Source organism: Nematolebias whitei, chromosome 13 (assembly GCF_014905685.2).
Source record: "Nematolebias whitei isolate Nwh7 chromosome 13, NemWhi1, whole genome shotgun sequence".
NCBI classification, from domain to species: domain Eukaryota; kingdom Metazoa; phylum Chordata; class Actinopteri; order Cyprinodontiformes; family Rivulidae; genus Nematolebias; species Nematolebias whitei.
In genome coordinates this window covers 29412251-29427953 of record NC_056510.1, presented here as the reverse complement: position 1 = coordinate 29427953, position 15703 = coordinate 29412251, and the positions used below count along the sequence as shown (strand labels likewise).

Below are 15703 nucleotides of genomic sequence, written 5' to 3'. Positions count from 1 at the left end.
TACAGCGTGCGCTCTCAGGACATTATTACCTGCAGTGTTCCCTCAGTGAGGACTGAACTTGGCAAAAGGGCCTTCTCCTACTCCGCTCCTGTTTCCTGGAATATCTTACAAAAAGAAATGTCAAGAGACCTTGACCTCTCTAAGTGGCTTTAAACGTCTGTTAATTTCCTGGCAAAAGCCAATGTATACATGTTCCTGTTTTTAGTTTTCTAAATTGCCTTATGATCTGTTTTTTTGTTTGTTTGTTTTTTTGCTACTATTCCACTTGATTGTCCTTTTGGTTGCTATTTTGTTTTGATTTGTAGAAAAGAAAAAAAAAGAGAAACTTAAATTTGCATGCCTATTTTATGATTGTCTATTGTTGTTGTTATCCATTGTTGTCATCACTCTTTGCTAAAGTCAGGTAAATGGAATGGTAAATGGACTGTACTTGTATAGCGTCTTTCTATCTGATCAAGATACTCAAAGCACTTTACATCACAATCTGTGTCCTCATTTACCCATTCATACAGCTCTCTACTAGATCTCTACAAAGCTAATGGAACAAATCATTCTAAAGAGACTAATCAGAGCTTTATCACATTCACACACCGATGGGACACACATCAGAGGCAAATGTGGGGTTCAGTGTCTTGCCCAGGGACACTTTGGCATGTGACTGCTGGTGGATTCGAACCCACAACTCTTGCATTGGAGGACGACTGCTCTAACCACTCAGCCACAGCCGCCCAGGTCTCTCTTGTAAACGAGTCCCCGGAGCTCAATGGGATTAACCTGTCTAAATAAAGGTTGAATGAATGAAAAGGTCCTGCTTTGCCCCATTTGGCCGCTGGGTGTCGCTGCAGAACCAAACTCACAGAACTGGCTCAGGTGTTCAACTCTTTTGGAGCCCTCTGACTCACAGACCTCACATTTTTGGAGGAAGTTACATTTGTACAAAATACTCCTCATTTTTCTCCTTCTTTGTTTTTACCTTTACACTGACGTGCATGCCACCTTTTGTTAACATCCGCGAGAACCTCGGCTTCATAAAAAACAAACAAACAAAAAAACAATAACATTAAACCGCAGCTTTTCCTTCACTTTGAAGCCAGCCCCTTCTTCTTCGTCGTTTTCTTTTTATCTTCGCGCGGCTCAGCAGAGGAAACTTGTTGCTCCGTCGAGTCGGCGCTTTGAAGGCGGAGAAAGAAAGAGCCGAGCCTCATCAGCACAGGTGTGTCGGATGAGAAACAGGTAGGCTGATCCAAACGGAATGCGCCAGTCTACTGTTACACCTTCCATTCTCACTGCAGCAATGAGCCGCCGGACCACAACAATAGGAGGAAACATTTTTGCCGAGTGAGCTGTGAGGTTTTTTACATCCTCACCTGGTCTCTGGGAGCCTGACGAGTTTTGGGTGCTGTCACTGAGGAGTTTCGCAAACCGGACCACAGACTGTGGGAACAGAACCGGGGGAGTCATTACTAGTGATGGAGTGGAGGGAGCAGACCTCCGTCAGCTGTGAGGAAGCTTACTCGGAGGCGCAGAGGTGGATTGAGGTGAGTCTGAACTATCACAGACATTTTGTAGAGTTCCTGAAGGGACTTCAACTCTGAGACAAAGCCACGAGACGTTTCATATGATTGAAATGTGCTCACAGAACTTATCTTCATGAACATTCCTGGCCTTCACTGAAGATTCAGGTTTTTCTAAATGTACAGAAAAACTTGTTACCTTTTTGACCTCATGTCAAAACTCTTAACTTCTCTGAGTTCAGGTGCATTCATCACCGTTGTGTTGTCACTTTTTTCTGTTTTTATGAGTTTTATCACATCAGGTCATACTTGTCAGTTCTCCTCCTTGTTCCTGAGGCTGAAGTGATTTTAAAAAGATGAGCTCTGTGTCCAAGCTGAAAGTTTATGAGAGCAAACTCGTTAAATGACTTATTTTGAGGTTTTGACCTCTGGTTTTATTATTTATAATAGTCTAAATTCCAAAACTCTTGACAAACTGTACAGACAATAAAACACATCAAGCTGATGGCGTTAAACTTTAAAACAACAGAAAATGCAATAAAATTTAGGAGATATAAATAAAAATAGACACCAAATAATTATCTAACTCTTTGTGGAGGAAAACAACAAAATGTAAGCACATTGTCCTATTTATATATGTATGTATGTATGTATATATTTTATTTATATATATACTGTATATCAGTCAAACAGAATAAGCTCAGCCTGAACTTTCTTACTAGTATTTTTTTTTTGAATGCCACATTTTATAAAAAAAAAAAAAAAAAAAAATCCACTCATATTTCTGTCCAGATCCCAACCTTTTTCTTCTCTTTTGTTTAAATTACCGGGACGGTTTTGCCTCACAACTTGCAAATCCTCCTCCCAGCATGGTGGCATGGAGCTGCTGCATGGCTGTAACTAAACAAATGTTGCTCTAATTTCACGAGGGGTGAATCTGAATGCTTTCGATGTGAGATCAGCGTCTCTCATTCACACACTGGCCCATTGTAGTGTGAACTGAGGTGGGGAGCTGAGGAACACGGGGGCACGAGGGCTGAGCAGAGAGCTGTGGAGGTAAAGGGTTGTTAACATGAAAATATGTGATACGGGAGGTTTGGTGCAGAGGAAATAAAAACAATCCATCACAAGTAGAACATTCTTCCCCCTCAAAGGGGAAAGTTTTGTGACTAATGGATTGTACTTGGGAGTGATTTACAAGCTGCTTGGCTTTAAACTGAGGCATGTGTGTGTGGCGGGGTCGGTGGTGGTGTTAAAAACTAGACTAAATGGTCTGAAGCCTGTCACATGGACACATTCCAGCATTAGCTGTGACCCTAGCCCCCTCAGAGCAGGTCGGCTGTCAGACCGGCGCTCTGAGTCCTACAAACACAGGCCTGATGGAATAACAGAAACTCTTGTTAATTAAGTAAAAAGTAAGAGTGACTGTTCTGACAGTCCAGTACAAGTGGAGCTGTTCATGCTCAGAAGATCATGTGCACGGCTGTTTGTAACGACGCCTATACACAATAAAGTGCTTATGTGTTAGATTTCTATCGGGGTTAGGCTTTTGTTGTTTCAGGATTTTGAGTTGTGAGTAAGCCTGTCGCAATAAACAATAAATCAATTAATCGCATGATAAATGAAAATTATCGACCTCGTTTTCATTTATCGGCTTTATTGTTTCTTGGTGTCTCTCATTCTACTGAAGACACTGGAAGACAAAAGACTCAACTCCGGTGCTCTTCTCTGATCCCTCCCTTTCTCTTTAAAATTTGTTTTAACCGTCTCAAAATAGCGTTTTTGGATCGTTAAAAGCAGTTGTAGTGAACCTGATCTGACCCTGATCTGACCCTGATGACCTCAAATCTATCAGATGGACAGAGACTGTTATTTTCATTGATCTGAATACAGTCTGAGCCATCTGGTGACTTTCTTTCTTGAATTAATCAAGCAGAAAAGACAATTCTCTATAATCATTACTGTTTACAAATGTTTAATAATCAAATTGTGTTAGTTCCACTCAATGTTACAGGTTGAAAAGAACTACTCATTTTTATTTTACATAAGCAGTAAGTAATGATTTTTATTCCTCATTCAAAGAAGAAATCAGGTTAATATGCATTTCTTGATTTTCTGTCTGAAATGAGCCAAGCAACGTAAGTATGTGAAAGTTGAAGCTTCGGTCAACTAAATGTTTACTGAAAAAGAAATGTCATGTTTAATCTTTACAGAAGATACAGAAGAAGTTTGACTCCACGAAGTCTGCTTTTCTGCAATAATCTCTCTGTCAGTTGTTAAACAAACTCATTCTCTGACCTCGGCTTAGATAACATCTTACGTCACAAAAACACACCTCTTTCTGGTCCATCCACGAATCAGAAAGCTCTCAATTGAACCGGAAGTCGACCCATTTTAAGATGTGGCAACTTCCCAGTTCATGTCTGAATTAGAAGAATTCAGAATTCAGAATGGAAGAAAAATTCTGTAGAATTCCGGAGAATTCCAGAGATGAAGAACTACAGAGTTGCTGACAATTAAGAGTCTGAGAAGTTCTGAAGAATGAAAGGAGTTCAGAATTCTTGGGTGCAAACGCATTCAGGATGATCCAGAGACGTTTTGGGATTATAATTTCTGTTTGAAAACCACGTACGACTCTCTGAGGGTTTGGTAGTCCTCAACGGAGACGCTGGAAAAAGTCTGGAGGATTCTCTATCGAGCTGACCTACGTCAACCAGGTAACGGTCTCCTCTTCGACTAAAGTGTACCGGAGGCAAGCTGAGATCTCATGGAGCGTGCAATTTCTGGTCAAACAGATTAATTCCCTCACATATTTCTCTGTAAGATAAATCTCCATTTCATCTTAAACTCTTCTCTCTCTTCTAAAATCAGTACAGATATCTTAGGAATATCTGAAGCAAAGTCCTCGATCACCGCCGAGTGATTCGAAGCTCATTTTCTGTGAAACTTGTCTGTTATTATTTTCATATTTTGCCAAATTAATGTAAATGTTTGATGTTAAACTTTGATTCTGAAAATAAATGACCGCATTGATTTGATGGGTCAAAGATAATAACGTCTCTCGTTACATTTCTGTTAAATTCAAGGCACGACATTACACAGTCAGAAAGATGAGGAACTCGTGAAAAAGTATGCATATATACGGGGATATATTGTCATACTACAACTAGTGGCACGTACCTACGTGACTACTACACAGTTAAGCTGAGAAGCTAAGCTACGAGCTAAGCTAACAGGCTGACCTCGGGGGGGAAAAAAACCTCCGTCTTGTGCAAGCTCCAAAATTCACGGTTGAAGCTTGTGCCTTTGTGTAAAAAGTTGTTTTTCTCTGCAAAAAGAAGCTGAGAACTTGTTTACTGATTATTATTTTTTTAAATTAAAAGCTTTGTGTGAAAAAGGCTATGCTAAAGAGTTCAAACCACACCGAGCGTTCGCCATTTGGAACCGATGGACAGCCCATGTCACGTCAAGGGTCCTCCCTCCCATTTTTCTTAGAGAGACACACTGCTTGCTCTCTCACTATCCATCCTTCAGTTCAAACAGTCTTATACTGCCACCCGGTGGTCAAAAAAAGGTACTACACTCAAAACAAACGTTTCTTCTTAAATTTGACAATAATTACTAATTATTGTCAAATTTCAAACATTATTATAGTTTGTCGCAATAAGTTCTGAGACAATTGTCCAGCAAAATTGTTATCATGACAGGCCTAGTTGTGAAGTATAGATTATTTACTGTGGAAGTTGTTGTCAAGAATGGGAGCAGATTGTGTATTCTAAGCTTTTACTTTGTAGAATATACAATTAGGTGTTAAACAGGAATGAAATATTAGTTTGAACTTTCATTAGTCAGATTGAAAGATGTCAGGAGCTGCAAAACTCCAAGCTTTCAACATGTATTGAGCTGTCATACCAAACCAGAATACAACAATAGCATAGCAGGTAAATGGGCTTTAAATGGCTGTATCCTGAGCTTGTAAAGTGATTATTATTATTTTAAAGAAAACAATGGGGGTTAGATGTTCTACAAGTCCAGGAAATGGTGTTCTGAGAAAACTCCTTGTTGGATTGCTGGGCAGTAAAGTCAAATTTCCTGTCTGACAAGAAAAAAAAACTTCATAGATTTATAAGCTATTGTCGTTATGGAGCACTGGATTTCTGCAGCTACAGTAAATCCCATTCTTTCATTAAGTGTTAACATTTTCTATATTTAACAGGTTCCTGATGAACCTACGGTCAGTAAAATGCTGAAAAGGAAAAGTGTGTTGAATTTTCTTAGTGGAAGCTAAAGTTGCTGCTACTGGTGTAGGGAAGACTTTAGTTTCACCACTGGGTGCTGATCGTCACGTCAGAGAGTCAGATTCTTTGTCATTCACACCACATGTGGTACATGTGGTGGAACGAAATTGTGTACACAGGGTCCCATTTACATCAAACAAAAGTATAAAATGTAAAAGAAAAACGGTAATAAGATCTAAGATATGAACTAAGAAAAACATTAGCTAAAAATACACTAAGTACTAATAACATAAAAACAATATGCCGAACAGCAGCATGAACATGAGTCTGTGAGCAGATGAGTATGAGTTAACATCAGTGTTTAAGAAAGCTGAAGACAAAGTGATGCTTGCATTTTCAACAAAAATATAACCAACTTTCAAATAAAAACACCACGTTTAAGTTTGTCCCACTGTCTCCTAATCTTCACATTAAAATAATCTCTGCAACTGAAAGACTTAAGTAAATTAAAAATGCATTTTAAATCTGACAATGTGCTATTTTCAAGTATTTTTTTAAAGTGGAAGAAAACGTGGTCTCCATAGTTTCTGAATCTTCAGTTTGCAATGAAATAAAACAGAAAACAACTTTTTAACTTCATACATTAGCTTCCTTCTTAGCGTTAAGAACTTTAACTGATGTCCTCATGCATCCTCAATCATCCAGGTAAATAAATCCAAAAAAGTAAAGTCAGGTCACCTGGATGAATTCTTCATACTTTAACTGATGTTCATAATAACTGTGTCAATCAAGACAACAAAATAACTTCCTGGTTGTAAATTTGATCTGTCATCACCCATCAAAAACTCTATGGAATGGGGAAAATTACTATTCATGTTTATCTGAAACACTGTTTCCTAAAAATATGGCTCAAGATCATTCCCAGAACATTTTGTGGATTAATTTCTTATTAACTTTTTTTTTTTAATCAAGGGGAAATAAGTAAAGCTAATAAAAGCCAAGTAAAACATCAAGGTTTCTATGTTGATTGTTTGCTTTAGACAATTTTAATATTTTTCAAATCCAGTTGAACGTGTTCACTATTTTTTTGGGCAGTTCTGCAGCCAGATCGTTATCGTTCTGTAACTCATGCTGCTGTATTTTTTTCCACACTAGAGGCTAAGAAGCTGAACTGATCATTAGTCACCTCTGTGTAGCACCGCTCTGGATTTTTGGACTATTTTGACAAAAAGCAACTCAAACCGAGACCACAGGCATTCAGAACGTGAAGCAGGCCGACGCACAAACTATTCACTTCAGATGTACGATTCTGTTGTTCCAGTATGTCTGTGTTTTTCTTGAATCAGCACCCTGAAATATTTGGATAATGTTCCCCACCTCCCATATCTGCTGCAGTAAAGGATAAAGAGTTTCTGAAACTGTTGGTTGAAACCTAAAGATTTGTCAGTGGCCCTGCATGATTAAACAATAACTTTGACTCTGATTATTTCTGCTACACCAAGATGCCATATGTGGTTTGTGGCAATAACTCAAGTATTCAAAGTCTTTCATAACTCGTGATGAACTCTGACAAACGGGCTTTCAGCGCCGCAGCCGTTGCATTTTTGAGGGGAGTGAAGGTGGGTTTGTAAGAAGCTGTTTTTGACATTTCTGCTCCAGCCTTTAATCTTTCTGTTGAACCAGAGTGAGTTCCAGATCAGAGCTGTGATCCAACATGGCAGGTTGAGCAGAAAAGATGGAGCACATTAAAGGCTCTGATGATAGAGGAGAACAGTTTTTGGTGCAGAACATAGCGTAATGCCAGGGTGGGTCCGTATTTGAATAGTCCCTTTTCAGTTTGAGCGACTTTGATAAGAACATGTTTGAAGGAATAACATCAAAATGACTGTTTTAAAAAATAAAATGATAACCAAACAGGATGAATATATAATCCTACCCACTGTGAGACTTCCACCTGCTTTGTTTATTTGTATGCCAGTGATTTTCTGTTGCTGCCCCGCCTCTGTGGAACAGCAGGGGTCAGGATTTTATGCCAAATGCAGCGCTGCTTGTTGTCTCTTCGTAAACATGTGAATGTGTTTACATGTGCAGCCAAGCATGCATGTCTGTGGTTCTGTTGTGTGCTCTTGGGGGGGTCTGCCTTATAATGGTGTTTTTCGTCAATGAAAGCGAATCAGGCCAGGATCTTGGTGTGTTCTGGAACCATGACAAGTATTTCCCAGCTGTTTGGTCTCATTGCGCAAATCCAGGAAGACTAGACAGAAAAACAAGGTGTGTGAGAACTTTAATCCAATACATCTATTGCTGCATGGTCTAATACTCTTGGAATGATGGGTATTTGAGGCTTTGGTCATCTCGGGTTACTAAAGGTGTGTTCAGAGGTGCAGCACAAATTATTTCATCATAATGATAGTGGCTTGTATTCATTGGAATTGTTCTGGTTTCTTCTGTCCTCTTTAATGAAGCCCAGTACTTTAGCTTTCTAGTATTTGTCTTGTCGTTTGTCCTTTTTTTTTTTTTTTGGGATCTTGGAAATCGGACAAAATTCCTACAACAAGGCACAGCTGGTGAATTTAGTTGAAACTGGTCCAACTTGTTTTTTCACTGTGTGTGTTTGTGTTTTTATGCAACTACCATGTGCTTGCAACACATTATGTAAAGAATGTGTCTATTTAAGTTAAAGATATTTATATACACTATTAGTATCAGGATTTTTGTGTCAACTGAGGAAAAATTATGAGACCGCACGGTATGTTTTTCCTATATTTTTCACTTTAATTTATTTTTTTTAATATTAAAATATCATCAATAGACACAGCAAGTTAAACACTGCAGTATAAGAAAATGTATGAATAAACATCTTCAATAAATTTAATAAAGCTCATTGACCATCTTTTCTTGTAGCTCTAAAATCATCAGAATTCAATTCAGTTTATTTATGTAGCTCCAAGTCACAACAAAAGTCATCTCAGGGCACTGAACAGAAACATTCATATAAAAATAATATTATTTATCTGAGGAGCAGACTGCTTTGAATTTAATTCCATCACAGAACTCTCATCTTGAGCAAACATGAAAGGTGACAGTGGAAAGGAAAAACTCCCTCATGAGGAAGAAACCTTTTAGCAGAACCAGTCTTGGGACAAGCGGCCATCTGCTGGGTTTGAGAGGAACAGATACACAATGGCAGGTCGGGAATAACGTTAAGATAGAAATAGTATCAAATGAAAACTATCAGTTTGTAACAATTCATTTTAAGAAATGAGGTCAAATTTGAACTCTAGTAGTCTAAGCCTATAGCAGCATAACAAGCTAATCCTAACTATAGGATTGATCAAGAAGGAAAGTCTTAATCCCAGTCTTAAAACTGGACAATGTGTCAGCCTCACGTACAGAAACTGGAAGTTGGTTCCACAAGAGAGGAGCCTGGTAACTGAAAGATCTTCCTCCAATTCTGCTTTTGGAAACTCTAGGAACCACAAGTAATAAAGGAGGAAGAACTACTGGGTAAATCATATTAAAAATATACTAGTCAAAGTTTCTTTATTTGTCATTCACACCACATGTGGTACATGTGGTGGAACAAAATTGTGTACACAGGGTCCCAGTTACATCAAACAAAAGTAAAAAATGTAAAAGATAAACAGTAATGAGATCTAAGATATGAACTAAGAAAAATGTTAACTAAAAATACGCTAAGTACTAATGGTACAAAAACTACGCTGAACAGCAGGACGAACATGAGTCTGTGTGAGCAGATAAGCACGAATGAACACAGCAGCATGAAACAGATCAGCAGCAACATTATGTGATTTTTCACAGTGATTATTCTGGTTAGAGATTCATGAGTCCAACGGCTTCAGGGTAGAAGCTGTTCCTCAGTTTAGTGGTTCTACACTTAATGCTCCTCAACCTCTTGCCTGAGGGGAATGGGACAAAAAGTGTGTGCTGGGTGAGTGGGGTCCTTCATGATGCAGGTGGCCCTCTTCCTGCATCTGAAGGTGTAAATGTCTGTGATGGTGGGGAGGCTGACTCCAACAGACTTCTGTGCAGCCTTCACCACTCTCTGCAAAGCTTTTCTTTCTGCAGCTGTGCAGCCTCCATGCCACACGTTGATGCTGGAGCACAGGATGCTCTCCACTGCACACCTGTAGAAGCAGGTGAGGACTGAGCTTTCCAGAGCAGCTCATCTCAGCCGCCTGAGGGAATAGTCTGTGCTTTCTCGCCCCAGCTGAGGTTGTCATTCAGGTGCACACCCAAGTACTATGTATTAAACAAACATTCACGTAATTCATAAAGTTTCTTAACTTGGCAAGTTATATTTCTTTTAAAATATGAAAAGAATGAAAACTCAGTAACTACTTATCCAAGATTTTAGTGGCTTGTTTGTGCATCAATTCCAAAGTTTTTCTAACTGAAGGGTGTGTATTATCAAACAGTAACTAACACAAGTGAAAGTAAATCTTTACTACTTCGTGTGAAAGGGGATCTAGTAAATCTAACACTTACCAAACTGACCTGTATCTTGGAGCACATCTTTATGTGACTTAGAGCTAAAATGTGAATCTAAATGTAAAACTAGATGTTTATATTCTGCGTCAACCTGTAGTCTTAATTCCTGAAATGAAAACTGGGTTTTTGTCTTCATTGTCTTCTAGAAAAGAACGTGTCAACTGTTTTGTCTTGTGCTACTGTAAACAAAATCTGTTGAGCCAACATGTTAAAATTTTCCATAATGTCTGTTAGCATGCACAATCATGTGTATCATCTGCATACAGTAAAATGTCACGTCTATATACTAAGAATTTGGTCCAATATAGAGCGCTGTGAAACTTGTGAATAAAATATTTTGTTGCAAATCCAGACAGTTTCAATAATATTTGTAAGATGGCAAATCTCAAGGCTTGTGCACAACTGCAGCATGTCCTCTTATATGTGCTGGGTCGTGTAGCTGCTTGACTCTGCAACAATCTAACAGTCTAACAAAACTGAGCTAGAAGCTTAATGGAGTGGCCACCAGAATCAATTTTTATATATATTATACATGTATGCATGTCCTCCTCAACACAAAGAAAATAAAAGGTTGCTTCATAGTTTAAAATTCAGGGATGATGATTGTGCTCTGTGTTTGCGGCTGAACGTCATGCATGCAGCATGTGTTTGCTTACATAACTGCTCTTGGAGTTTCGGCTGTGGTGGTTTGAGATCATGGGAAAAGCCTGAGGCTGTAACACAGTGCTGTGCTCCAGATGCGCGGCCTGTGCAATTTGACTCTAGGGGTGTTTTAACACAGCTTTCCTATTTTTGCCAACAGCTTTTAGCACTAATGTGAGAATACAAAAACAGCCTCACATGGCAGTTCCTCAGGAATACCTGAGGAACTGTTTGCCTCACAGAAACGACGTAGGAACTTGGGAGGAAATACCTCTGACTTCCTCTGCTACAGTTCTCAACATCCTACCTTTATTCTCCAACCTTCCCACCCCTCATTGGTCAGCCTCCCCCCTCACCTCCTGCCTCCCTCTCCTCACTCAAGCCTGCATGCTTGCTGTTTTTCTCACTGTTCCTATTTATTTTACAGGCTGTAACCAAGAAAAAATTTGGGAGCAACAACTTCCGATCAGCGCTGGAAAATGGAGTTCTGTTGTGTGAGTAAGTACTGTTTTTTTTTTTTGGTGTGTGTGTGCGTGTTTTTCCATGCAGACAAATTTTTTAGGCCACTCATTCAGAAGGAATCCCTCTGCTCTCTCCTCCAGGCCTGCACTCAAACGTAAGTGTTGCTAATATTTCCCAGGCAGACCCCCTGTTAGGTTTGTTTGTCTGCCACACAAACAGAGCCAGTGTTTCCAGACAGCCCAGTAGAGTTTGCACTTGGTAGTTACTTGATGTTATCATGAGCAGTTTTTCTCTTGTGTCTTGGTAAATGGCTTTGATCTATTTCAAGATGTTGTCTGTTGGACACATGTTATAGATGTGTGGATTAGGGCTGAGTGCCATCCCTTTTTTTAATGAGAAGCTGTGAGAAAAAACCTCCAGTTTAAACCACAGCATGCTGCTTTCTCATTTGCATGAGAGCACCAAGAGTTTGGATAAAACAGATGATTCTTCTGTCTTTGCAACATTTACTCGAGCATTGATTCCCAATTGCACTTATCTGAGTTGTAAAATTGTGTCTTAGCTCAGGAAAGCATGAAGCAACTTTACCTCGGATGGATATAGGGATGTGGTTTGCACATATCAGCAGGAGGCTGTAATTACCTGCAGAATCTTTCAAACGTTTATCGGCATTTGTTCAATTAGAAGGCTCCCGACTTTGCTGATTTGAGCCTGACTCCAGCGTTTGCCCGATCTCAGAAAAACAATCAGTGAGTTGCACTTTGTTTTCTCAGCACGAGGAAGAGGAAGACCGATTAAATCACCTTCACCTAGAAACTCGGCCTTCGTCCTCCATTGTGTTGGAGCTATCACAACTTCTTACTTGGAAAGGAATGTGTAGTGTCGCTTACACTCATGATTACATCCTTCTAAAGTGTGTGTTATCTTGTGGTGCTCTATTGTTTCACTGTTAAATGACTATTGTGAACCCAGTACTGCATTCTTTCCTTGCAACTAATGTCCCATCCACCTACAGTTTGCACCCTTAACAAATTGTTTCATGTTGAGCTTGTTTCCTTGAAGAAAACAGGTGCTTCAGTTGCATGTTTTTACTTCACAAAACACACACATTTAAATCTGTTATGTGAAGATTATTCAGATTTTTTTAATATGAAGCAAACACAAATATCTAACAGATGACGCAGCGTTGGTGTTAATGTCTTTTGCAGGTTTTATTTGTTTAGTCTGTTCAACTTTATCTTATTCTGCAATTATAGTTTGTGGATTCTGACAAACACAATTTACTTGTCTTCTGACACCCCCCCCCCCCCCCCATTTTTAAATGGTTCAGAAAATACTGAATTAACACATGGCTGTGGGTAATAACATTTAGTGCGCCCCTACTGTTTTTTTAAATTGTGTGATTATAATTAACTGAAGTGTAGCTAAAAGAAAATGCAAAAATACAAAGTTTTTAATATAAAACTTTGTGAAATAGATGCAATCACACATGCACTGGAATCTAACTAAAACCATTTCCATTGTGTAAGTTTTAAAAGTTTCAAAGTAGTTGTGGAGTTTAGTTTTAGTAGCCGAGGGTATGTTTTGGGTGCAGAAAGCTCACTTTGTTTACACGGTTGCAGCACTGGTGATTTACTAAACTGAAGCCAGGTGGCCACCATTAAACCCAGTCATAAACACAAAACACCAGGACTTTGCAACCAGACTTGTTCATTTCATCGTAGGTAGACTAGCCAAGCCAATGACTGAGAGCTTTCACTAACCCTCTCATTTGGCTCCAATGTTTTTGTCTCTTTCTTGTTGTTTAGTCTGATCAACAAGATCAAGCCTGCTACCATAAAAAGGGTTAACAGACTCCCAACACCTATTGCTGGATTGGTAAGTTTTCTCTTTTTTTAATACAATTGTGATGTGATATATTTTCAAAAATGTCCTGATGCTTTTCAGAAAAAGGCTAAATTGGCTTACGTTGTATCAGTTTGTGCTTTAGTAAGCAGCATGAAGTGCAGCAGCAACTGATCTGACTGGTGACCGGCTTTAAATTTGGCTGCAATAATAGAGATGGTTGCTTCAATGATTAGTTGACTGATATTCATCCACTTTTAGCTCAATAGACAAAAGGTTTCTTTAATATTCTTTAAAATCATTCATGCCTAAGGTTGTGTTCAATCAAATTCACATAACACAAGGAGATTAGTCCTGACATGATGATTGGATTTTTAGTCAGAATACCATTTAGTTTCTTAATACCTGTTATTAGTTGTTACCCTTTTAAACATAGCAGTATCTCCATATTTGAGGTTTTGGGCCACCATGGCCCTCGGAAGATGTTTTGGGAGTGTCTGCAAACAAGTTCTTGGGAAGTAAAGATTTGCAAGCCTACCTTAAATCTATCTCCTTTTAAAGCTCTCTTGTGGGAGTAATTGAGTCCAGCTGTCTGGAGGAATTATAGTCATCCCTAACCCAAACAGACTGAGTGTTTGTGTGTCGGTTGGCACTCTGAACCACTTCACATGTTCAGCACAAGACCACAACACGCCAACAGCAAAATAAACACAATAAACAGAAAACTGTGACATCATATCTGCATTGCAATAATTTCCTGCCGTCTGTTGTGCTCCCGTGAAATGAGCGGAGCACCTGCTGAGGTAATAAATATCTCCTCCATCGGCAGCACTTGTGTGGTGTTTCCAAGACTTGGACACAAACCTGAAACCAACGGATCATAAATTCTTCTGCAAATGAGAAGGCTTCTGGTCGGCCTGAGGCTATCAGTTACTGCCGACCTCATGGAGAAAGATGAGAAGTCCTTCCATCAAATATTACTCATTTTCACTCTGCTGTGAGAAAAGCTTTCTTCTATAAGACATAAAACAAGTCTTGCTATTAACCCTCAGCTCATATTTCTACACGCAGCTATGAATATAATCTTTTGGTGCCTGGATCAAAGTGAAACATTAAATCTTATGACGTTGGTTACTGTAGAAATGTTATGAACAACTATCCTGATTCATGCTCAATAATCCAGGTAGAGAAATCCAACAAAGTTAAGTCAGGTCCTCTGGACGGTTTCTTTTTGTTGGAGCACTTCATCAGTCCAAGGACTGATGAAGTCTTCTGGATGAAAAGACTTTTATCCTTTTGAATGAAAGACGAAACCTTTCAACAAACAGAAACTGTCCAGAGGACCTGACTTAACTTTGTTGGATTATGAACAACTAATTTCACCAGACCAAATGAGCCCTTAACCACTCCTAATCTAAACTTTCAAAGGAATTGCAGAAACTATTTTATGAATCCTTATCTTTGCAGTCAGTTGTGCATTACGTTTTGCAGAGGTGCACATAACTGGTACACATGCACAACAAAAATCAGGAATGCGTAGCATCACCTGTGTTACCACAAGCCTTTGCATATACTTTACCGTCAAGTTAATGGGAGGATCTGGAGATTTCCCAGTGGGCCAGTCTGATGTGTGGGATGCAGAGCTGGTGCCCCTCCCCCTTTTTTAAAAATACATTTTTATTAACAACATTAAATCTCAGAACGCCACTATCGCTGCACCTGGGCCGCCCCACCACCATCATCCAGGGCTGGCAGGCGGCAAATAGGTATGTCTGCAGACGAACAGGCGTTCCCAAAGGAAGGCTTATCTCAAGGGCCACACCTGATTGAACAAATAAACACAAGGTGTTACTAAAGGGCTAGACCTGATTGGACGAAGGTCTCAGAAGACTTATTAAGCAAGTATAACCTGAGTATAAAGGCAGGCAGATTGTTTTAGCCAGTTCGACATTAGAGGAGTCTCCATAACTTCTCTTTCCGCCTCTCTTAACACAGAACTTCCGGTTACATTTCAAAATAAGAGCAGCATGAATGGGTAGTGGGGACTTGGCGGACCCAGCGCCACAGGGCAGGTCCGGCACGGCCGGCCGGCCCATTCAGGTATCCAGCCCACCCCCCACCCAAGACAGAGTACAACACAGTGTAAATAAGTTGAACCCATTCGATGTATTGACTCAAAGACAAACTTCATGAGAAACATGCTATAAATGTGTGGAATTAAAGGAAATATCCTGATGCATGCTCAATAATCCAGGTAGAAAAATCTAAAAAAGTTAAATCTGGTCCTCTGAACATTCAAAAAAACAAAACAAAGCAAAACAACAAAAAAATGTAGAAACATTTCGTCTCTCATCCGAGAGACTTCCTCAGTCTGAGGTGCTGTATTCAGCTCAGTCTCTTAAATGACGCCAAATATCTGGCGTCTGTACTCATCCCTTTAGTTGGCAGCTCAGAACACCACATACAGAACACCATGGACTTTGTGGACAA

General features: G+C 39.4%; 1 protein-coding gene across 1 annotated transcript in view; it reads left to right on the top strand.

The window, feature by feature from the left end:
- Window positions 1-1444: 1444 nt before the first annotated feature.
- lmo7a (LIM domain 7a) overlaps window positions 1445-15703 on the top strand; it is a 74179-nt gene continuing 59920 nt past the window's right edge. Inside the window, exons 1-3 of the mRNA XM_037687051.1 lie at window positions 1445-1538; window positions 11334-11404; window positions 13177-13246. Coding sequence (XP_037542979.1) covers window positions 1470-1538; window positions 11334-11404; window positions 13177-13246 — 210 coding nt within the window. The 5' untranslated portion in view covers window positions 1445-1469. The remainder of the gene's footprint in view (window positions 1539-11333; window positions 11405-13176; window positions 13247-15703) is intronic.